This window comes from Pyrus communis, chromosome 17, assembly GCF_963583255.1.
Source record: "Pyrus communis chromosome 17, drPyrComm1.1, whole genome shotgun sequence".
Classification (NCBI taxonomy): domain Eukaryota; kingdom Viridiplantae; phylum Streptophyta; class Magnoliopsida; order Rosales; family Rosaceae; genus Pyrus; species Pyrus communis.
In genome coordinates this window covers 5,569,526-5,594,382 of record NC_084819.1, presented here as the reverse complement: position 1 = coordinate 5,594,382, position 24,857 = coordinate 5,569,526, and the positions used below count along the sequence as shown (strand labels likewise).

The following is a 24,857-nucleotide window of genomic DNA, read 5'->3' as shown; positions in this document are numbered from 1 at the left end:
AATTATTTATAATAAAAAATGGAATTCGGCTGTTTGAGGATTAGGATAAATCCGGATAAGCATCAAATAATTGAAATCGCGGATTTCGATGATTTGCAGAAAAACCCAAAAGGGGAAGTTCTTCAGCAGTAGAAGGAAGTTTGTTTCTTCGTTTCCTTTGGCGCGATTTTCCCTTTTCTGTTAGGGCCGGTCACTGGACGTTGCACGCGCAGTGGAGAGCGTGGCCTACACGGTCTCTTTCTATTGGGGTGTAGGGAGACTGAGCGACCGGATTGCGGTGGACGCGTCGGACTGCGTCATCTCCTGCGGGTCCCTATTTGACGTGCAGTGCGGTAATTTTCTTTTTGTTGAGGTTTTTGTTTTTTATTTTCTATTTTTGTTTTATTTTTTGTTTTGAAAGCGATATTTTTTTGTAGAGATTGTAACGAATAAAATAACTTAACTTGTCGAATACGATACCGGTATCTTAATCCTTTCGAATTGGATGATGATAATCCTAAATGATTAAATATTTTCGAATTGGATGAGGATAATTTTAAATAATTAAATAATATTTAATCTTTTTGAATTGGATGACGATAATCCTAAATGATTAAATATTTTCCGAATTGGATGAGGATAATTTTAAATAATTAAATAATATTTAATCTTTTTGAATTGGATGATGATAATCCTAAATGATTAAATATTTTCGAAGTGGATGAGGATGATTCTAAATAATTAAAACTGAACTAATAGAGTTTTATTATCATAATAAATATTTTGTAATCTTAATTTATCTTGCATATATATATATATATATATATACTATATAAAAAAAAATTAAATATTTATTTAATTATGTATGTCTAATTTTATTAATTGATCTCAATTAATCCTTCGTTACTGCTTAGAAGATAAGTAATGGGTGGGGATGACAACATAGTAGTTGTCCAACGAGATACTGCACATCCTGAAATATTGTCTTGGGCGAGTCACATATTGCACCGCTTGTTTAGTTTTTACTATTTTAGAAATTCTATTTATGTTTTACTAGTTTTATTGAACCCATTTCATATCATGGTTCAAATGTCATAAGTCGGAGTTTTTTCATTATTAGGACCACAATGAGTTGGATTCATTAATTTTCATTTTTGACATGGTTTAATCGTGATCGTTTAAATAGAGGAAGGTTGGACAGAAGAGAAATTTGAAGGAGAGAGACTCCACCTTGTGATCTAATGAAAGATTTGCAAGAGCCTATTAATTTGCAAAAATGCTAGGGCTTCAATGTGATGAGAGTTATTAAGATCCAAGATAAGGTGAAAGAAAAGGATTCCTTCATTTTGGGCAATGGAAATTGCAGATAACCTGGTAAAAGGTCTGCAATGACTACACTTTGACCAATTCCCATTACATACGGGTAGAATAAAAAACAGGTTATGCACCAAAACCGACATCTGGAGACGCATATGCAGAGAGTGCATGGCCACGTTGATCACTACCCGAATCCTTTTCTGCATCGAATTCGCGTTCTAGGCGCCGTCCTAGAGATTTAACAGCCGCTGAATTTTGAGGCCTATGACGGAAAGAAAATGAACCAAACTTCCCGTTTGCAAAGTCGCTGCTGTTGGTACCTCCTCCGTCACTAGTACTACTCAACGTGGAGCATGCCTTTGAGCTGTTGACATCAGGGAAGTTATTAGGATCAGTCCTTCTGGAGCTTTTCTTTCTTATGATGGAAGGAGTGTTTTTGAAACTCAATGCTAAGTTCTTCAATCTAGACCCCGGACTGCCACTGCTAACAGAGGTGTTCTGCGCAAGGCTTCGGGGAGTCGAATAGCAAGGTGGCCTAGTAGGAGGAATGCAGTTCGATTTGGTACAAGTGGATGCCTCCATGAAAGCAAATGGAGTGGCAATTTGTGGATTTACTAAACTGCTTGCTCGTCTCTCCGTAGACCTGCGCTTCTGCACTTTGACAGATTTCCATTCCGAACAAATGTCATGACTGTAAGAAAATCCAAGAGTCAACTCAGTAGAACAGGTATTGTCACTAATCTGCGTTTCCGTTAGATGATTGAGTGAGACCAGAGAGTCAGAAATCTGTCCATCTTCTTCAACCTCGAGACGATCTGTTCTTGCCTCACCACTTAAGACATCAGATTGCATATCCACTTCACAGCCATTAGGTGAGTATGAATTGAATTTCCTCTTCAACGTGCAATTCCAGAAATTTTTAATTGCATTGTCGGTCCTGCCAATTTCAATGGATATGAGATGCATTCAACAGAAGGAACCAATATCTATAAATAAACATTGTATAGCGTATTTTCCCGAGCTTTGTTTCAGCAGCAAAAAAGTACACATGCATTTCAGAAATCTGAATTTGAACAATTAATGAAGTAGAATAGTTTGTCGTATAATAATCGCTATCAAAGAGGAGCAATCCAGACTTTCCCCCATTTACATCATACACCATAACTGACAGGCGAAAAACCACAGATATATTCATGTTCCGAACCAGCCATAGTTTAACCAAATATATATAAGAAATCCAAAACAAAACTTCAATTCTATCAACTATCAATTGCATACCTCCCCGGTAGAAATCTTGCTATTTCTGCCCACTTGTTACCGTACAACTGATGGTAGTAAGCAATAATCTGCTCCTCGTCTTTTGTCCATGCATCTCTATTAATTGCCGGGCATAAGTGATTGTGCCACCTGAAAATAGTTATTATCTTCATTAATCTGTAAACCAGTAAGTGCAAAGCTGAACGGTTAAAGTACAATTTTTTTTTTTTTTTTTAAACAAGCGATATTATCTGCACTAAAGGGAAGGGGTTACAGTATAATTGAAAGCTAACAATTACAGAAGACAGAGGATGTCAACCATTTGATGCCAACAGTTTGACACACCGAGTAAAAATCATGGTCATGTACCTTTCTCGGCATTGTTTGCCTATTCGACCTGGTAGGAACTTAGCTATAACAGACCATCTTTTGGCACCATGTTTTTCGACTTGCTTGATAATGCAATCATCTTCCTGAAATCCAAAGAAAAAGAAAAATAAGAAAGGGGAAAGGACCAGTCACATATCAGTTTACCCTGCAGCAAAACATTGTTCTGCATTGATAAAAAAACATGCAAGAATAACTTTTTGCACCTCCTTTGTCCAGGCTCCCTTGACGACTTCTGGATTTAAAACCTTTTTCCAGCGTTGCAGGCACTGAATATCTGTGCGCCCCGGGAGACCTGCAGCTGCAGAAATAAGAAAATAATCTTAATGAACAAAAGAAGAACCTGCCTCTATAATTAACCTTCAAATGGAAAGTGATGTTTAAATTCTAACAATGCAAGGTACACAAAACAAGTCTAGAATCCATCACCACCAATGCTCCGAAGCCTATATCAGTACGAATCCCATGCCTAAGCTCTCAAAACATTCATGTGCAGACATAAAGTTATACTAGTTACCATATTTGTTATCAACTCGCACGAAACTAAAAGCTGATTTTCGAAAGCAAACAGGAGAAATTGGCATGCCCACCTATTTTCTTCCAACTGCTCCTGTTGAACTTTGTGACTAACTCTCCTAGAAGATTATCCTGTCAACCAAAGTTCAACTGATTAATAAAGAGATAAGCTTTTGAGAAGCTGCGAATTCTAGCAGAAGATACATAAAGAAAACCTGCACTGAGACTAAACCACCATACAATTACTATCAATTAGCAAACTAAGATATCTATCACTGACCTCTTCCGCTGTCCAGCTTTTTGCTGACCGTCTTGTTGGACCAGTGGTTCTCCTAATACAACAAATTGAGCAATGTCAAACCACAGACCGAAAAATTTGAGTACCGGAGAAAAAATGAACTCAATTGCGATAATGCGTAGCCAAGGAATGGACCCTAATTTCCCCGCATTTTCCAATATGATGAATCATGCACTATCTATCATACATATTCCCCCTTCAAATAAAAACGTTAATTGAAATGAAATGTGAAACCATATACCAGTGAATTGAGCTTGGCTTCGGAAAGGGGGAATCTGAACAGTATTCAGCTTCATATAATGCTTGAAAAAGGAAACCCATTTTCTCGTGTGAACCGATACCGGCATCCTCTGGATGCTTCCTATTGATTTTCGTCATAATCTCTCGGAAAAATCAAATTTCCTGAGAAAACTCAACATAGTGCAAGCAGAAAGCAAGCACTAAATCAGGTAAAGTGGAAATTTTGATTATCCGATACAATTCAACATTCTGTTTGGTTCCTGAGAAAACCAAATAACTGAAGGAAAATCGAAAGCACCAAATTGATTTCACAATTTCCAGAAATTCAGTACTAACAGTGGGTATGAAATTTACAACATTTCTCGTAATTTTCCCGCATTTTCTCACCAACCAAACAGAGCACCGATTCAATTACACGAATTGTAAAAACAACAGAAACAAGAAAGATCACTGACCTCGTCTGAGTAAGCGTCGGTGGGAATGCAGTGCAGGAATTTGGCGGGAAAGCCGAGAGCATTCGATTCCGAGTGAGCGACTCAGTGAGTCGGTGGAACGGAGTCGGTTGTTCTCACTCAGTGGGAGAAGAAGTGAGAAGTGAGATTTTGAGTGACAGAGACTGTGAGTGCGTTGGTTTGTATTTATTTGAGCGGTTTTGGAGATGAAGAAGCTTACGTTGGAAGCTTTAAGAAGCAGAGGATCAATCGAGCGGTAAGCGTTTTGTGTTTGAAATTGTAGCGTTTTGAGCAAGTTAGATTGCGTTGGAAGTTTTGAGATGGGCTCTCGGCGCTTGATTTGGATATGGGTCGTTGTACAGTTATGGGCTATATATGGGTATGTAGAGAAAATGAAAAAGGGGTTTTAACGAAACACCAAAATTTTCACTTTTAATGAAACACCAAAATTTTCACTTTTAATGAAAAATCATATTTCTACTAGTTGACCCTAAAAACTACTAAGCCTACGTGGCACGCAGGCCGAGTAATTAATAAACTAACTACGTCCCTCGGTTGTGTGCAGGGCGTGCCAACTCGTTAGCTCAGCGCTACTGACTTCTTAATCTTGCAACTGCGGCCGAGGAAGGAACATGTCTCAGCCTTCGGGTTCTCGAGCTTGAAGACAAGGCTGCTAATTTTGCGAAGTTCACGGATAGATGGCACCGGGTTCGGTCACGGTGATTATATTCATAAGAGTATAAGGATGTCGAACTACTACCAAGCTATACGGACACAAATACTCAAAGAGATGTATGTCTTGATGGTGAATGTGGTTCGGCCGTCATAATGTCAAACTCTAAAACTTACTTACGAATATCCAATCATAAACAACTCGGCGTTCAATGTGCCGAGCCCAATAATTCTGTAACACCTCACTTCACAAGGTGGGTTCGACCTAACAACATGATTTGTGAGTAGGTCTTTGCTTTTAAATTTTATATATTTATTTAGTTTCCACCTATATATTTTTTAAAGAATTTTCTATGTATGCCTAGATTAGACTAACGTTTATAAGAATTAGAGGAATGACAGAATTTACGAAATTTTCCTAAATCCTACGGGATGCACATGTATGCATACTACCATGGGATTTTATTTACAACCATGATTAATATTTTATTGAATAATATTATGTCGGTTAGAATTATTGATTTACAGTTGTTTGATCATATTTACATTATCTGCTCATTGTGTGTTACATTGGTGTTTGTACTTGACCAGACCAGGGCTAGGTTTCACATGTATGTTCATATTGTACCATATGCTAACTTTGGATAGATTGTAGGTGCCATTCCTTAGATTGCTATAGGCAATTAGGACTCATATGTGATGCGCATAGCGCCAGTCTTCACGTGATTGTAGTACTAGATCGTAGATCACTATTACACCCAGTCCTGTTCATATCAGAATATCTCTGTATGAACTTGTATGCCAGCATATGTCGATGAGCACCCAATATTATATGTTTTATATGTGAAATATTATGACTTACTGTATTTCTGAGGTATTAATGTTTATGGTAAGTGTTTTCATGCTATATGTAGATATATATTTGGAAACTATACTTATTTTACGGCGAGGGGTTATTACATTTTCAAAAAAGTTTTTCAAAACTTTATTTTTAGGCCCACTCACCCTTATTCTTCGCCTGCCCAGGTTTTAGGGGCAGAGCTTTTGTGTCAACGAGGATCTTTGGCAAAATGTTGGTATAGGAGACCACTCGCGATGGTATAATTCTTATTCTAATTTTACTAAACTTATACTCTGACATCACATGTGAAATGGGTTCATTTCTGCTTACATGCGCACTCTTGCATTTAGGCACTTTTAGGTTTAAATTTACTCACATTTTCCACATTGCTAAACTTTATGGCTTTGTTACCCTCCTGGTGTCGGCCAACATAGCTTGATTCAGAGTCCAGGTGGACATTCCAAGTCGGGGTGTGTCACCGAGCCCCATCAAAGGTTGACTATACATGTCTTTTGTTGACCTCCCAATTTTGAGTGTTAACAGTTTGGCACCGTTTGTAGAAAACAGATACAACTTAGTTTTGTTTTCTACCTAGCTAAGCACGTCCTTTGCCAAGTATTCATATATCTATACTCCCCCGAAGGAGCTAGTAGACGGAAAAGATGAGAATAGAAGGCTAGGCCAGCCTAGAGAAAAATATGGGCGTTATCCTTGCCGACATGGGAGAAATGAACAAGGTGGGAAACCTCTCCATGCCCAAAGTATCATACTCCAGGCCGACCTCCTATTCTCCAACATGCACCCTTATGAGTGGCCACACTCAGTGTCACAAGAAACCAATTCCTACATTTGGAACTGGTCAAGTATTATACTGGAGCTAATACAACTTTTCAAGAGCTTGGTTAACATTCATTCACTAGGGCCAGATGAACTTTAATTTTGAAGGCCTAGTCATTCACTATCAAAAGCACAACTTAAGGAGGTAAATTCGAGTCGATAAATTGAACACAAGACGTGTCGAAAGAATAACCTGCTTTGATACCGTGTGTTGACCTGAGATGGTTGAATGACCAAAACATAAAACCTTGTGAGTAATGGCTGACCTGAACTTCCAACAACCATTGAGTCGATATGGAGAGTTTGAAGTCTACGAGAAGCATCTTTGAACGCATATAGGCTTCTACAAGCACCACCCTTATCTACTCATTATATTGGAAGTCTATATAAACCCCCTAAAATCCCCAACATCAAACGGTACTAGAAAACTAAAACCCCAAAAATGAGTTCCATTCAATACTTCCTTCTCCTTCTTATCTCTTTCTACTTTACCTTGTCCCAAGCAGCAAGCTTTGTTGTCCACAACAACTGCCCCTACACGTCTGGGCAGCTGCAGTGCCTAATAGTGGTAGGCAACTCAACTGTGGAGAAACTTGGACCCTAAACGTGAACCCGGGAACAACAATGACGCAAATTTAATTAGGCCCGAACCAACTTCGCCTTCGATAACTCAGGTCCTGGAAAATGCCAAACTAGTGATTGTGGATGACTCCTACAATGAAAAGCTTATGGTTCACCCCAAAACACCCTAGTCAAGTATGCCCTAAACCAATTCGGCAACATGGACTTTTTTGACATTTCACTCGTAGATGGTTTCAATTTTACGATGGAATTGAGTCCGACGGAAAATGGGTACACAAGGGTATCAAATGTGCTCAAGATATTAACACGCAGTGCCCAAATCAGTTGAGGGCTCCAGGTGGGTGTCACAACCCTTGTATTGTGTTTAAAACGGACTAGTGTTGCGATTCTGGGAGCTACGGACCTACAAATTTGTCCAAAGTATTTTATAGATCGGTGTAGGGATGCTTATAGTTATCTCAAGGATAATCCAAAAAGTACCTTTACTTGCCCTTGAAATTAGTTTTTCCTCTATCTCGTGAGACATGGAGTTCGCTAATAAGTAGTAATTAAAGGTTTTTATGTATGCAATGGTTTTGAGTGCAATGAAAATTTAAGGGCTTTGGTGCAAATTCAGTTTTGTGCGCATGTTGTGTGAGGCCTTTATATTGGTAGTAGTTTTTTTTTTTTTTTTTTTTTTTTTTTTTTTCATTTTAGTTTCCTATATGATGAAATGACTTGATTACCATCTGTCGAAAGTTCAAGGGGCAAAGAGCACTATTACCCAGGTATATCCACGACAAAAGTTTGTCTAACACACTAAGGAAAATGAATTTTGTCTCTTAATATTCTAATTTAATAGTATTTATAAGTGATAAATAATAAATTCGAATCTTCTTGATGATGAATTCGACACCAATTAAGATTATTTTCATCCAAACAAACCCTAATTTTGCTAAGAATTAAAGAGGGGTATGTGTACAATGGCGAAGCTAGGATTTTTTTTTTTGGATGGGCTAGCTGAAATTAGTACCATAAAATCACATATTTATTTATTTTTAATCAATATAAAAAAAAGGCAATAGAATATAAACAATTCTTGAAATTATAACCCTAACCGACAACTTCAAGGACCATATAAATAATTAACCTGCTAAATAAACCAAGAATAAGTAAATAAAGCGATTAAGAACATATCAAAGGTTGCATTCATTGGAAAATTGCAACAAAAAGTAAAGAATTGCAGAGATAGGGATTTAATTGCGAACTAAAAGAAAATTCTTTTTCTTTTCTTGAGTAAGAAGTACGAACTACGAAGGCTAAATCTCATAAGGTAAATGATATTTTTCTTTAACGAATAGGATAGAAGGGGGAGGGAAGATAGAACTAATTTATTACTTGTAGCATAAAAAGTATTATTTATTACCTATCCTCTACTAAATATACATGAAATAATAACCCATATTGGAATTGAGGGGGCTATATAGGCTATATATAGGCTACATGCATTAACATAAGTCATTAAAGCATGAGTTTGAAAAAGGATAATGCTATTCACATACTCTTATTCATTTAATCCGAATATCGAAAACTAAGAAAAATGTGTGAGAAATAAAAATGAGTGTGTAGATACACTACTCTTACAAAAAAACCTCTCCGGGCTACATCCCACCTTAGCGGCTCCGCCCATGTATGTGTAAAACCCACACAAACTATCTTCCTCTTCCTTTCTGATCTTTAATTACGTGAAGACCAAAAACACTATCATTGCACCGATCTAATTTCTGAGTGAGAGCTTTTCTCGCTGTGTGTGAGTGCTTCCAATTCCAGCTTCCAGTCTAGCCGTTCACCTTACCTTCGGCCAAGGTTGGTGGCAGCCCCTTTCCTTTTGCTTTTTTATGTTTTTCCCCTTTATTTCCCAGTCCTTATGCTTCCATTTTAACCGTTCCTTGCCCCGATCAGAAAATTCCTTTTCCGATCTCCCTTTTATTCTTCTCCCCACTGCCTTTCCCCTCTACGTGTCCATTGTTTTCCTCTTCTTTCTCTCCCACATGGGTTTGGGCTGTCTCAATTTCACTTTCAATTTGATTTGCTTCCACCTTGTTTCCCCGTATTCAACGGCTTTATCGGAATATGCGTAGAGCTTTAGCTCGGGTGTTCGCACAGTCACCTTCCACTTGTCTGTCTGTCTCGGCACTATTGTTAGCGGTTTCCACTGACATCCTTCCTGGTTTTCTACCATTGGTGGCGACAGATCAGTTCTTTGTGGAGTTTGATTGAGGATGACAACTTCTCTTCTTTCTGTTGGGGCTTGGTTGGCTTTCGCTTCTAGCATATGATGGGAAGTTGGTTCGTGGTCGTTGGGGCGTGCTTTGGTGGCGGTAAGGGAACCTAGCGACTAGGGTTTGGTCTGTGCTGTGTTCTATGCTTTTCTTTTTCTGGCTCAACCTTTGGGTTGGGTTGTTTTGTTATTGTCTTGGATGTTAGACAAATAAGGAATATGGTTAAAATCCTTGTGTAATTGTATATAATATTATTATTGGAAGAATAAACCGTCTTACATCCATCAAGCCGTCCTACCTTGTCCTACCTACACACTAGCCGTCCTACAGCCTACAACCGTCCTACCTTGTCCTACCTCCTACAGCCTACAACCGTCCTACCTACACACTAGGACGGCTACCTTGTCCTCTACAGCTGTCCTACCTTATCCTACCTACACACTAAGACGGCTACCTTGTCCTACCTACACATTTGTATCATGTATATATATCCTTGTAATCTTGTAGAGAAAAATTAATGAGAAAAAACATTCTCTTCCATATTTTCCACAAAGCATTCTCTTCCATATTTTCTACATTGGAGGCCCATCCTTTTTTTGATTTGTTGTGTTTACATGGACCCTTGTTTATAATTTCTATTTGAATTTGTCTCATGAAATTATACCACTTGATTAGACTATATGCCAAAGTTCTACCGACAAACTATTTTCTATGGCATTGATATGTTAGTTTGGACCTAAAAAGGAAGACTTGACTTGGTAGTCTCCTAATACCTAGCAATAATGGAAGACTTGGCTTGGTAGTCTTTTAAGACCTTACAATAATGGTTGAGACCATTCTTACGTTTTCTTGGGTGCATTTTTTCCACGGTCAGCATTACCATCCGGTTAATATCTTTCAATATATTTTAATGTTGTAACTTGTGTAATAATAAACTAGTTTCAATACTTCATTTTTCTATTTCATTAATTGAACTTTAATCTTTTTTAATTTTTAATTTACATCATTGTTTCAATAATAAAATATTTACATGTCAGTATACTAAATTTTATAATTAAAAATTATTTAAATAAATCTATTTAGTGTTAGAAACGTAATATTTTGTATATATACTTACGGCTAACTCCTTGGAATATCCACACTGGAGGATGTTAAATGGCTCGTTGCTTCATTTCCTGAAGTCCGATTGTTGTGATGTTTATAGGGAAGTTAACCCATAGCTGATGCTTTAGCTACGATTGGTAAGAATTTAGAAAATTTACATATTTGGAATTTTTGTATTCCGGAAAAAGCTTATTATGCTTTGTTATTCGATTATAGGGAAGTGGATGTACTAGAGGTTTTTCAATTTAAATGAGGGTACGTAGGCAGTCTAACAAGAAAGTTAGGTGCAACCATAAAATGACTGAATTAAATTTATTGTGGTTTATAGAGTATTAATTAACCATGACATTGTTTTTGGTCTACCACTACATTTTGCTTCCAAGTAATTTTTCTATAATTTTGGTTCGTTACAAAATGGTATCGGAGCAAACGATTTTACTTTACAATATGTGATATTATTGAGTTTTGTTGATGCTAATTATGATTTGCATTGATATTGCATTATTTCATAAATCATATGATTAAAGTGGCATTTATGTGAAAAACATATGTATTGTGAATCTCTCACTGGCAGGAGAATGAAAGCAAATATATTCTTGTGTTCTTGATGGTTTGAAATATAATTGCAATGTTATTGCATTATTTATTAAGTTTTACGAATAATGAGGTATTTATGTGAAATGCGCGCACACACACACACACATAGATATATATATGTATATATGTATATATATATATATATATATATATATATATTGTGAATCACTCACGTGTGTGGTTGTGAGTGTAACGTTCATGGATGATTTTGACGACCTGAGAGTGAAAGGGACTGTGTGGTTCCCTTGGGTTTCGATCCCCTAAACCTTCAGAGGGTGTTATACAAACGGGCTACTCCTGCGGGATAGTCTATGTGGTATAGCTGTGAAATGGACACTCCTAGATTGAGTGGCACTAAGAGTGAGGGGCACCGTGCGCTGCCTTGGGTTTTGATCCCCTAAACCTCTGGAGGTCTACACAGACGAACTTGTACCTATAGTCCATAGGGAGGGTACTTGGATATGTGCTGTAGGAAGTAAATGGACACTCTCGTTACCCTACTTCACGTTGTTGTAAAATTGCAGTGAGGATAATCGGCCGCGGGATCGGTCATCAGGTTGGATTATTCTATACACCAGTTTTGAGAGAGAATCATGGTAACAGCTATGTATAGCCAATGATGGTAAATGGTTTAGCCAATGATGCTTATTGCTAAAATCTCTTATATTTGTTTTGCCAATGTTGATTATGGCCATAAATTATGGTATTGGTTTTGCCATTGGTGATTATGGTTGAAAATTCTGATATTGGTATAGGCAATGTTGATTGTGGTTGGAAATTCCAATAATTGTGGCTGGAAATTTGAATTTGTGTGAAATCCATGCGGATTTATTTATTGATTTATTTTCGAGCTTGAACAAAATCATAGACTGAGGTCATGATTTTGTTCGATATAAATGAAATGGTGGGATGGGTTTTAAATCCCTTTCCATTATTCAGTGGTTTAAATCTCGGGGACGAGATTTATTTTAATGGGGGTTGAATGTAATACCTTGAAAAATTTTAGATAGATGAATTAGATATTCATGTTTAGGAATATGGGGAGGAAATTGGGAAATAAATTGATTTATGGTTATGAAATTCAAGTGGGGAAAGGTGAAATCTTATTCTTGGATTTTATTATTAAATTAAGTATTTTATAGTCGTATTCGTGGTTACGACACATTTATGTTACGGAGTATACTTGTTTGATAAGTTAAAAAGGCAAAAATGCCCATAGTTGGGTAAACATAATTATACGAGGACATATTTTATCCTTATATGCTTCATTGTATTTCTTGGCATATTTGGATAGAGCTCGATCCCACAAGCACGTAGGCGAAAACCGTTTGTGAAACGGAGTTATAACGAAGGAGATATAAACGGACAAAGGTAAGGGTAAAATGGTGATTTGACCATTAATTTGGAAGGCTCCAGATTTGCTGGAGTAGTGATCTGGGTTCCATGTGTATGGCTAGGATGGAGAGATGAGAGGAGAAATGAGGGAGGAAGGGAGTGGCTGCCCAATGGGAGAGGAGAAAAAGGAGGGAAATGGGAGAAATGAAGAACCGGCTGACTAAGTTCCTTCCCTTTAACCCGCTACCCGACCCAACGACATCCATGATTTACGACGCCTTTCATGATGGGTTTTTGACGAATTGAACCCACTCACCACCTAGAGTAGACCTAGCATCCCTTCCTTTACCATTTTCATCCAAAACCCAAGTCAATTTGGCCTCAGTTTCATAAAGAACCGCACCGGTGGGTGTGATGGTCCTTCGTCGGTGATCCACCATTTCTGAAGTGTTCCCTTCGATCACCACCACCAAAAGGCTCCTCTTAGGCCCAGGAACAAACCCCAAACCAGTTTGGGGGCGGTGGAGCGACGGGTTAGATGAATCGAAGCTCACCCAATTTGATGGTTGACAAATTGATGGCCATTTCAGGTGTTTCCAAGCCGAATTGGACTTCGGCCAAGGTATGCAAAATGTTTCCCTCATTGAGCTCTACATGTTTGTAAAATTTGATAATTTTTGAAGTTGGTCGGAATTCGCCGCCTAAGATGGCGCGTGGCCAGTGGCCACATTGCCTCTTTTTTATTTTTATTTTTATTTTTATTTTTATTTTTATTTTTTTATTTTTTGGTCGAAAGGTAGAAACTCAATGTTGCCTTTTAAAGTTAATTTCGACGTTTTGAAATTATATTTGATATTTGTTTGATGTGATTCAATTGTTTGAGTTTAATATCGTAAATGATCACCATTTGAAGATTTTAGAAAATTGTTTAATTGACGGTGAAATACAAATAGCTTGATCCCGTTTGAGAGTATGTAAGTAGTCTAACAAGAAGGTTAGATGCATCCATAAAATAATCGAATTAAATTTATTATAATTTATAGAATATTAATTAACCATGACATTGTTTTTGGTCTACCACTGAATCTTGCTTCGAGAATATTTTTTCTATAATTTTGGGTCGTTACAATAGATCTCTCACTTCCGAAATTTCTTAATGTTGTACACTGCATTTTATTATTATTTTTTAAAATATCGTGGGCCTGCACGTGGTCCTTCTAGAGGTTATGGGGCGCGTGCGTTTCCAGAAATTTTGTGAATTCATTTAGCTGATGGGTCTCCTGTGTGAATATGTGGACAAATTTTGTCCCTCTAAAACAAAGTTGTTTGTGTATTTCTTTATGAAATAATTAGTTATTTTGTGACAATCTATGAAATTATTTTAAGTTAGAAATTATTTTAAGTTAAAAATTATTAATTAATACTGAAATTTAATATTTATCTTTTAATCAAAGTATTCAAATTAATAAGATTTCAATCTAAGATTTTCGTGAGAGCGTCAAAAGTTTCCTAAAACTAGCAATAGTTGATCCCAAACACCATCAAATAAGAAGGGATGTGATATTCACACACTCTTTTTTACTTCTCCCACACATTTTTTGTTTTTGGCCGTCGGATCAGATGAATTGAAGAAAATCAACGGACAAAAATTAACAAGAGGTGTGTGAGAAGTAAAAAAGGGTGTGTGGATAGCATATCCGAATAAGAATACTGTAACTGAAACTAATAGTGTGAACTTAGAACCCTGTAATTAAAATTTAACTAAATTCTCTTTAATCTGTAAGGAAAAGGTGTATATATTTCAACATGTAATGCTAGGTAGACCAAATTTTTAAACCAAACTTAGTAAACTGAACGTTTTAGTTGTTGATGATTGGATTATTAATCAAGTGTTTGTTAACATGTTTATTTCCTATTGGTGGCACATCATTTAATTTGTAAATTTAGTTTAAAAATTTGATCTACCTAGTATTATCTTATTCAAACTGTTATGAACTGGATAGGTTTAGCTACATTTTATGCGTTAATTTTGAACATATCTTTTTCTCGTCATTACTCATTAATGTAGTAGCATTTTCATTGAAGAAACTATTGCACAATGAAGTGCTCGTATGCGATTGATTTATTTTACCAAAACAAAGGAAATATTTTTGCTTATAACAATCAAGTGACGGTGATGTTCATCAACCTATTTATTACTACTGAATGAATTTAAATTTAAAAATTTATAGTAGATAGCATAAATCTAAAAATTTGAACTCATTCAATACTAACAAATAGGACATGAACCATTACCAACACTCAATGAATGATGAGCAAAAATGCACTCTTTTTCTACTCATTCCTTTTAATTTTTATGCATAACTTCTTCCTTGATTTATTCAATAAAAAAGTAAGTAATACTAAAACGATATTGCGTAGAAGACAAAAGTGGAGATATTTTATCATTTCTTTGAAAAGTCTCTCTTACTTTTTTTCCTTGTGGAAACTAGAAGAATCGGGCCGCCTATAATTTAGGCGGAAATGTTGAATTTGGTGAGGAACGTAAGTGCTACCAATGCTCTATTTAACTTCATGACCCACCTTAGAATTTAAAACACACCAACACAAAAACCAATCTACAAATTTTGGTATCGCTTAGCTCCCACAATGAGCCCCCTTAAAAGCCTCTTACTTTTCTCCATCCTATGTGCCATTCTTTTCTTTGCATCAGCTAATGCAGCTCGATTTGACATTCAAAACAACTGTCCCTACACTGTATGGGCAGCTGCTGTGCCAGGTGGTGGCCGCCAGCTCGACGGAGGCCAATCCTGGGCCATAGATGTGAGTGCTGGTACCACAGGGGCTCGCATTTGGGCTCGGACGGGATGCAACTTCGATGGAGCAGGACGTGGCCAATGCCAAACAGGTGATTGTGGGGGTGTCCTCGAATGCCAAGGCTATGGTCAACCACCAAACACCCTAGCTGAATATGCCCTTAATCAATATAACAACTTGGATTTCTTTGACATTTCTCTTGTTGATGGGTTTAATGTACCTATGGACTTTAGTCCCACGTCTGGTGGGTGCACTAAGGGGATTAGGTGCACGGCTGATATTAACGGGCAGTGCCCTGACCAACTGAAGGCTCCAGGAGGGTGCAACAATCCTTGCACCGTGTTCAAGACTGATCAATATTGTTGCAATTCTGGAACTTGTGGCCCTACAGACTTCTCTAGGTTTTTTAAGAGTCGGTGCCCGGATGCTTATAGTTACCCTAAGGATGACCCAACCAGTACATTTACATGTCCTACTGGAACTAACTACAAGGTTGTCTTCTGCCCTTGATTGAAGCATATATATGTTTCCTTCGCTACTAGTTTTTACAATAAAGTATACGAACAATAGGTTTGTGATGCAATAATGTCGTGGCACATCCGTTGGCCAGCTACCGGATATCATCCGGGCTGTTTTATATTGTATTGCTTAATCATTGATATAAAGCTATCGTTTTGCTTTAAATAAAATTACGACTTTGGCAGCACATGTAATGGTGTGCATTATGTACCAAAGTACTTGTAACAAGTTAATAACTAATCATCCAAGCAACTATAGCTTCACAATTTCCCTAATTAAGAAAGTTATATTTTTACGTACTTTCCTTTTATGTAGTTAAGCCGAAAAGTAGACGTTTAAGGACTAATCATCCAAGCAACACTAGCTACACAATTTCCCTAGTTAAGAAAGTCCAAAGGAGGATACTCAGCAAGTCATTTAACCTACAAAAAAGATCTGTTGAGATATATATAAACATTATCGCATTTACCACTTGGATATCACATCAGTTTTCATTTAGATTCTTCAACTAGAGTTTGTTTTATCTCTAAGCCTCAACATCATTTCATCTTTAGGCTCTTATACGTTGATTCAAGTATATGTTCATCGTTCATCTTACAGTTTAAATTATACTGCGTTCTAAAATAAAGCATGCATAGTGAATTAGTGATTTAGGTATTTTACCTTTTTTGTTGTATGTTTGAATGCCAACTATCCTAGTTAATTAATAGGGAGCTTTAATAAAAAAAGTTTGGACCAACTTTTTTTTAACCAAAAACCATCATAAACTTTTATTTAATCAAAAGGACTTGATATTTAATCATAAAAACAAAACTATTCATAAAATAGCCATACAAACATTAAAAACATGGGCTGAAGTGAAGCCCAACCCGCAATAAAATTATTTTTTTCTATAATTACCCCTAACAGAGCCTAAACCAATCCTTAGCCAATTCACAAATATTAAGATGTACCATATAAATCTCACCGCCATTAAGGCGGAGCACCAACTGCTTTCATCAAACAGTAACTTTGAACTAGTACAAATTCTTTAACTGCCATTAAGGCAGAGCATTCAAGTCATACAACCGTTTTCATCACCACCATTAAGGAAGATGGAATTTGAGATAATTGGGCCCGATTTTACAAGGAAGATGGAATTTGATCCCCAAATCATTTTAGTGACCGATCATAAGTATTGTGAGTTATTTTACTGTAGTTTCAGAAATAGTCTGAATTATTTTGGTTTAGTTTTAGAAATAATGTGGGTGATTTTGCTTAAGTTTCAGAAATAGGGCGGTTATTTTGTTGTTTTTCCAAAAATAGTGTGGGTTATTTTGCTGTAGTTCCAGAAATAATGTGGATTATTTTGGTTAAGTTTAAAAAATAGTGTGGTTATTTTGCCGTAGTTCCAGACATAGTCTGAGTTATTTTGGTTAAGTTCCAGAAATAATGTGGATTATTTTGGTTAAGTTTCAGAAATAGTGTTGTTATTTTGCTGTAGTTCCAGAATTAGTGTGGATTATTTTGGTTAAGTTTCAGAAATAGTGTGGTTATTTTGTTATAGTTTCATAAATAGTGTGGATTATTTTGTTGTAGTTCCAGAAATAATGTGGATTATTTTGGTTAAGTTTCAAAAATAGTGTGAGTTATTTTGCTATAGCTTCAGAAATAGTCTATGGTTATTTTGTTGTAGTTCCATAAATAGTGTGTGATATTTTAGTTCAATTTCAGAAATAGTGTGGGTTATTCTCTGTAGTTCTAGAAATAACGTGTTGAGTTTGATTCATTTTCCCAAATAATGTGTAATTTTTGTTGTAGATTCATAAATAGTGTTTATTTTTCAATTCAGAAATAATGTAAATTATTTTGGTTCAGTTCAGAAATAGTATGAATTATTTTGTTACTGTCATGCTTGTTAAGCCCTTTTCTGATTTGGAATTAATTGATAAAGATCCAAAGGGGATCTCTTTTTCCTTCCTCCTCCCCTAATTTTCCTACTTCATTTCATCTCTTTTTTCTATGGTCAAAAGTCAAAATTGAGAAGCCCCACCTTCCTTCTTCTCCTCCACCACCACCACCACAAAACCCATCATTTTCTCATCACCAAATCAAGCAAAATCATCAACTAGTAGCAGTAGTAATCTTCCTTCTCCAATAACAAAGCTATCCCTCTCCTCACTTAGTCACTCACTCACTTCCTCTTAAAGCTCTACAAAAGTATGAATCATAAACAAAGCCCCCAAATCAGGGAAAGAAGCAATTAAGGGTACAAAATTACTCATGCCACTCAACCCAAGTGACCCAAAAGAAAAAGCCTAAGTCAAATTCCCAAAAAGAATTGAAATTTACAAGAAAAAATTTCAGAAGCGTACCATTGATAGCAAGTGAGGAAAAATTTCAGAAGCATACCATCTCTTTAACTCTGCATGCGTATGAATGAGTGTGGGCACGTCGAGTATAAAAGGATTTGAGGTTATGGAGGCAGAGAATAGCAGAGAGATCTAAAAGCAAAGAGAATTGTTAAATGGGATTGGGCGCGCCAAGTGTTGAAAGATTTAAATGTAAAATTGGAAATTCAATGTTTGGGCCATTTTAATTGGACTGATTCAATATTGGGATTTGTCCTAACCATTAAATAAAGTTATTACATAGTTTTTGGTTAACATTCAAAGTTTTCAAGCCCTTATCATTAGTTTTCCCTAATTAATATTGCATTGCAAGTGTGTCCTTTTAATTAGCTGTTGCTAGAATCGGCAAGTTCAAGCTGTAATATAGTGGTTTGCAAGTTCTAAGTCCTGATAAAACCTCAATCGACCTTGACTCTAATTGTAAGGAAAACTTAGACCTGGCATTCGTGTCATGTTTTTAATGTTCGTGTCGTTTGACATACCCAATATCTTAATGGGTCATGTCGTGTAACACCCGTTAAAGTAAACGGATAATTTGACCCGACTCGAAATTGACCCGTTAATATTATCAGGTAAGATGACCCGACCCGTTATCCATTAAGTAAATCAATAAATAATAAAAATGAAAAACATAATTTGACCCCCAAAAATTTGAAAACATAATAATTTGTCACATAAATATTACTTTAAAACATAAAACAACATTTGTCTTTTAAGTATTACATACCCCAAAATAAGAGTCTAATGAAAAAACATTAGTACATTACTACAAAATACCAAATGTTTAAAGATATGCAAAATCAAAGGTGTTGGGTTTCAAGGTTGAGGAAACCTTGCATGTTTTTGACAATAAAACCCTTCAATTTTCATTAATCACTAAGGAAAATGATATTGGTTTATTTTGAACTCCCTTAAAATACTATTCATGAGGGTTTGTATGGCTTTAAAAATTCAAACGACGATGTACCCATCCTCAAAGCGTAGAGGATGCGATCACGAGCGTTGTGCATTTTTTTTTCACAGTTTTTGCACTTGTAAATTAATTATTATATTCTTTTTAACGTGTCTAGTATTTTTAAATTACTTGATATTTTTATTTTTGATGTTTTATAATTTTTTAATCTCACTCTTTGCCTATAGTATACTATAAAAATAACTCAAAATTATTTTTTTTTAAATTTATATAGAATAATAATACAATAATGTTGCAGTCCTATTAGATTAAGATTGTGATTGTATAAATCCTAGTATATTAGAAGATTCTCTAGGGTTAGATATTTGGGAACATTCATGAAAAAGGCTTGAACTAAGTTTATTTTAATAAAAATTGTCACATCCCGGCTTGGGGCCTCACCACATCCAGAGCTCGACTCCACTGTAGAACGATATTGCTCGCTTTGGGCCCCGACCACACCTTCACGGTCTTGTTTTTGGGAACTCACACGAGAATTTCCCAGTGGGTCACCCATCATAGGATTGCTCTCGCTCGAACCCGCTTAACTTCGGAGTTCCGATGGAACCCTAAGCCAGTGAGCTCCCAAAAGGCCTCGTGCTAGGTAAAAATGAGAATATACATATAAGGCTTACAGGATCCACTCTCCTGGGTGATGTGGGATGTCACAAAAAAACCATGCTATAACTTTATTTAATTAAAAAGACTTAAATTTTAATAAAAATGACAAAAGAACTTAAATTTTAATGAAAATGACATAATTATAATATTAAAAAAAATTAAAAAATAAATCTAACGTGCGGATCCATGCAAATCCTTAAACTGCTTATGAAACTTTCTCCACTATTTATGAAACTTAAGACACTATTTATGAAAACTTACAACACTATTTATGAAACTTTATACATTGTTTATGAAATTTAACGACACTGTTTATAAAAATATACACATATATTTATCATTTTGTCGCAAACATAAGCGTGATGATGTATTCGTACTGTGTAGACAAATTTCTCCTCTCCACATGTCCATGTCCAATGCATAAAAAATCATGGCCAAGAATTGAAGCACTGAAATGAAAAACAAACAAAAATTTGTCTCCCATATAATAAAAAACAGAGGCAATTTGCTAATAGTTGGTTAGGAGTAGTTGGGCCCACCACCAATCCAAAATTTCAATTTTTCACTATTAATAATAGCAAATCTGCCACCAGAAGATGAAGAAGATGGAGGAGAAATAAAAGGAAGTAGTTGTGCCTCTCACATGACTTGTGTTTGGAGCTATTTAGGTCATTTTAACATATTTTCACAAGTTTGTTTCTTTTCTTTAGTACAAGCACTTAAACTTTTTACTTTTCTTTAGCGCATATGCATCTACAACTTAATTTATGGCACAAAACGTCAACTTATTTCTCATTTAAAGAGCTCGTATGAAATTATGTCTTCGTGACATGCTAAAATGCAAACTTTCACTTGTGTTTCATTACATATTTGGAATATCCAGAAGAAACTTAATAAAATGGAAGTAAGGTTTTAAAATGACCGAAATAACCTTAAACACAAGTCATGTGTGAGGCACATGACTTATATTAGATGGAAAACTTAACAGAGTTAGAGAGAGATGACAAATTAATGATTTCAAAATGTTGGTATGACAAATTACTTAAAATTTTAGTTTATATGACAAATTAAAAAATTCGTACAAGTTCATATGACATTTCAAAAAATTTCCCTAATTAAAATTATCTACACTTGCTCAAACCGTAATTTTGGTAAGAACTAACGAGGGGTGTGTACACCCACACAAACCCTATCTTCCTCTTCCATTTTAATTTTGAATTATGTGAAAAAACAAAAAAAGGAAATATCTCCACCCACACAAACCTTAATCTTTGCTAAAAATCAAAAACACTACCAATCATCTTCTTCTACCATAGAATTATACCATTTGAATAGGCTATATGCCAAAGCATCTACCATAGAATTATACCATTTGAATAGGCTATATGCCAAATTTCTACCGACAGACTTTTTCCTATGGCATTGATATATCACTTTGGACCAAATTAGGCTTTGACTTGGTAGTATTATAAAGCCTAGCAATAATGGTAGAGTAGATCAAATCTGTATCCACGTGAAGTGAAATAATATTGTGTGGCTAGTCTGATGCTTAGATTTAATTTCTGCTCGTTGAGACTTTTCTGTGGCTATCCATCGTGGTACGGTGGTAGGGAAAAAGATTCTCGTCAGATCCTTTTCTTATGGATCCTTAAGATCTATTAATCGTGTCCGTATATCGTATGATCAGTTTTCATTATGTACTATTTATATTTGAATTTTAAATTTTAAATTTTAAACCGTATAATGTACGATAAATGAACACGATTACGGGATTCCTAGGAAAAGGATCCAGCGAGGATCCTTTCCCCGGTGGTAGTAACCATCACCAATGTTGTCTGCCTAGGTGAAAGAAGATCCACTCCAGATCTTTGTGGCCTGAGCTCGCCAATCGAGAGAACCGTACCACTCAATGTTGTATGCGTAGTAATGTATAACTAAACCCCATTACTCCAAGTCTAGAACTAATTAAGAAGAGGGTGACAGGATTTTCGGCGATGGCTGAAAGTTAAGAAACCCCAATTCTAATCATTTCCATCTTCAACAACTAGGAAAAGCTGACTCCCAAACACCTTCATATAAAAATATTGTAATTCAAACTAATAATTTGAACTTAGAACCCTATAATTAATAATTTAATTAAATTCTCTGTAATATGTAAAGAATAGGCGTATGTATTCCAAATGTTTACAAACTGGGTAGGTTTGTCTACATTTTACGCTTTGATTTTGGAAAAATCTGTTTCTAGTCATTCCTCATTACTGTAGTAGCATTTTCATCTAAGCAACTATTGCACAATTAAGTACTTGTGTTTCACTGATTTAGTTTACCAAAATAAAAGAAATATTTTTCGCACTGCTTTCAAGTGATGGTGATGGTCACAATTCTACCGTTATATGAATATAAATTTCAAAATTTATGTAATAAATAGATATAAGTCTAAATATTAAAACTCATCCAATAATTGTGAAATAGTGTGCAAAAATTCACCTTTTTTTTGGTACACATTTTTATAAATTTTTATACGTAACTTCTTCTTTGATTTATTTAATAAAAAGTAGTACTGAAAAGATGTAGAATAGAAAGAGAAAATTGGAGATATTTATCATTTATTGGAAAAGTCTCACACTTTTTTCTTGTGGAAACTTGAAGGAGTGGGCCTGGGCGGAAATGTTGAGCTAATAAACTGACGTCATTTGATGACAAACATAAGTACTACTAATGCACTCCATATAACTTCATGAGCCACCTTAGAATTCAAAACACAACCATACAAAAAACCAATCTACAAATTTTGGTATCGCTTATCTCCCACAATGAGTCTCCCTAAAAGCCTTTTAGTTTTCTCCATCCTATGTGTCATTCTCTTCTTTGCATCAACCAATGCAGCTCGATTTGACATCCAAAACAACTGTGCCTACACTGTATAGGTAGCTGATGTGCCAGGCGGTGGCCGCCAGCTCGGCAAAGGCCAATCCTGGGCCTTAGATGTGAGTGCCAGTACCAAAGGGGGCTCACATTTGGGGCCGATAAGATGCGACTTTGATAGAGCAGGATGTGGCAAATGCCAAACAGGTGATTGTGGGGTGTCCTCGAATGCCAAGGCTATGGTCAACCACCAAACACCCTAGCTGAATATGCCCTTAATCAATTTAACAACTTGGATTTCTTTGACATCTCTCTTATTGATGGGTTTAATGTACCTATGGACTTTAGTCCCACGTCTGGTGGGTGCACTAGGGGGATTAGGTGCACGGATGATATTAATGGGCAGTGCCCTAACCAACTGAGGGCTCCAGGAGGGTGCAACAACCTTTGCACTGTGTTCAAGACTGATCAATATTGTTGCAATTCTGGAAATTGTGGCCCCACAAACTTCTTTAAGTTTTTTAAGAGTCGGTGCCTGGATGCTTATAGTTATTCTAAGGATGACCAAACCAGTACATTTACATGTCCTGGTGGAACTAACTTCAATGTTGTCTTCTGCCCATGATTGAAGCATGTATGTGCTTCCTTGCTACAGGCATATATATCTGCCAGTGTTTGCAATTTGATATACGACGCAATAAGGTCGTGGCACATCAGTTGACCAAGTTGTCAGTTTATTTCAGTTTTTATTTTCTTCTTGTTTGATCAGCTACCGGATATCATCTGGGTTGATTTGTATTGTATTGCTTGATCATCGATAAAAAACTATAGTTTTGCTTTAAAAGAATCACGTCTTTGGCAGCACTTGTAACGGTGTGCATTATGTAACAAATTACTTGTAACAAGTTAATAACTAATCATCCAGGCAACTATAGCTTCTCAATTTCCCTAATTAAGAAAGCTATATTTTTACATGCTTTCCTTTTATGTAGTTAAGCGGAAAAGTAGACATTTAAGGACTAATCATCCAAGCAACACTAGTTGCACAATTTCCCTAGTTAAGAAAGACCAAAGGAGGATACTCAGTAAGTCATTTAACCTATAAAAAAGATCTGTTGAGATATTGTTGACCCTAAAAACTACCAAGCCTACGTGGTGCGCAGTCTGAGTAACTAATGAGCTAATTACGTCCATTGGTTGATACGGGGTGTGCTAACTCGACGGCCGAGGAGTAAAATTTGTTGATGTTGCGTTGAGCGCGCTGCTAACTTCTTGATCTTGCGATTGCGGTCGAGTAAGGAACACGCCTTGGCCTTCGGGTTCTAGAGCCTAAAGATAAGGCTGCTAGTTCTGTGAAGTTCAATATCAAATTCAGCTTTCAATGTGCCGAATGCAGTAACCTGTAGCACCTCACTTCGCCTAGATCGCTATTGAGATGATCTCTGCCAATAAGGATTCGAAAATCCTTCTCGACGGAGATTTGGATAGATAACCAGTTGGCGTCGACGCAGTGTTGTTTATCCAAACTGAAGGTGCTCTGGAAACTGCTGATTCTACGGCAACAATACCGTTTATCCAAATTGAAGATGTCATCGGTTGCCTTCACAGTACTGTTTATCCAAATTGAAGGTGTTTTGGCGGAAAAATAAAATAAAAAAAAATCTCAAGATGTTTGAGAGGTTTGTGCAGGGCAATTTGTGTGTTGAATTGGAGAAAGCTTTTCCGTTATCTGTAGCTTTGTATTTATAGCCAAGTCTCCTTGATCACGAATCCAATAAAGCCTTTTCCCGGATATACTCCAAAAAACAATATCAAAACAACTAATATCATCTTTAATATATTCTGCCAAAAATCTCACTAGCCTTCTTGCGTTGCGTCTAGACTTTCACAAGAGATATTGCAAAATTCAAAGCACCCTTATCATTTCAAACTCATCTGTCACATCCATCACCAAGCAAAACCAAAAGCCTAGTCTACCTAGGTTTCCTATGCCATCATTATCCACGACTATTATTTTC

The 24,857-nt window shown here is 36.2% G+C and overlaps 2 protein-coding genes and 2 pseudogenes across 2 annotated transcripts; 3 read left to right on the top strand and 1 right to left on the bottom strand.

Moving 5' to 3' along the window:
* Positions 1 to 1,167: 1,167 nt before the first annotated feature.
* Positions 1,168 to 4,132, bottom strand: LOC137722434 (transcription factor MYB3R-3-like). The gene is made up of 7 exons (XM_068461437.1): positions 3,996 to 4,132; positions 3,737 to 3,788; positions 3,531 to 3,588; positions 3,147 to 3,241; positions 2,923 to 3,026; positions 2,575 to 2,703; positions 1,168 to 2,233 (listed from the first exon to the last, which is right to left on the bottom strand). The coding sequence occupies exons 1-7, from the start codon at positions 4,130 to 4,132 to the stop codon at positions 1,420 to 1,422; spliced, it is 1,389 nt and encodes a 462-aa protein (XP_068317538.1). The 3' UTR covers positions 1,168 to 1,419.
* Positions 4,133 to 7,238: 3,106 nt separating this feature from the next.
* On the top strand, positions 7,239 to 7,874 carry LOC137721924 (thaumatin-like protein; annotated as a pseudogene).
* A 7,408-nt stretch (positions 7,875 to 15,282) lies between these two features.
* On the top strand, positions 15,283 to 16,134 carry LOC137722945 (protein P21-like). Its single transcript, XM_068462077.1, has one exon. It carries the CDS (start codon positions 15,325 to 15,327, stop codon positions 16,000 to 16,002), a length of 678 nt encoding a protein of 225 aa, XP_068318178.1. The 5' UTR covers positions 15,283 to 15,324; the 3' UTR covers positions 16,003 to 16,134.
* A 6,497-nt stretch (positions 16,135 to 22,631) lies between these two features.
* Positions 22,632 to 23,464, top strand: LOC137723795 (thaumatin-like protein; annotated as a pseudogene).
* The last annotated feature ends 1,393 nt before the right edge of the window (positions 23,465 to 24,857 follow it).

Bases quoted from the DNA above. Each gene is read 5' to 3' on its own strand.
- LOC137722945 (XM_068462077.1), top strand. From the start codon at position 15,325: ATGAGCCCCCTTAAAAGCCTCTTACTTTTCTCCATCCTATGTGCCATT.
- LOC137722434 (XM_068461437.1), bottom strand. From the start codon at position 4,132: ATGACGAAAATCAATAGGAAGCATCCAGAGGATGCCGGTATCGGTTCA. The intron at 3,789-3,995 runs GTATATGGTTTC...TTGTTGTATTAG, and splicing joins AAGCCAAGCTCAATTCACTG to GAGAACCACTGGTCCAACAA. The intron at 3,242-3,530 runs GTGGGCATGCCA...TTATTTCTGCAG, and splicing joins GAGCAGTTGGAAGAAAATAG to CTGCAGGTCTCCCGGGGCGC.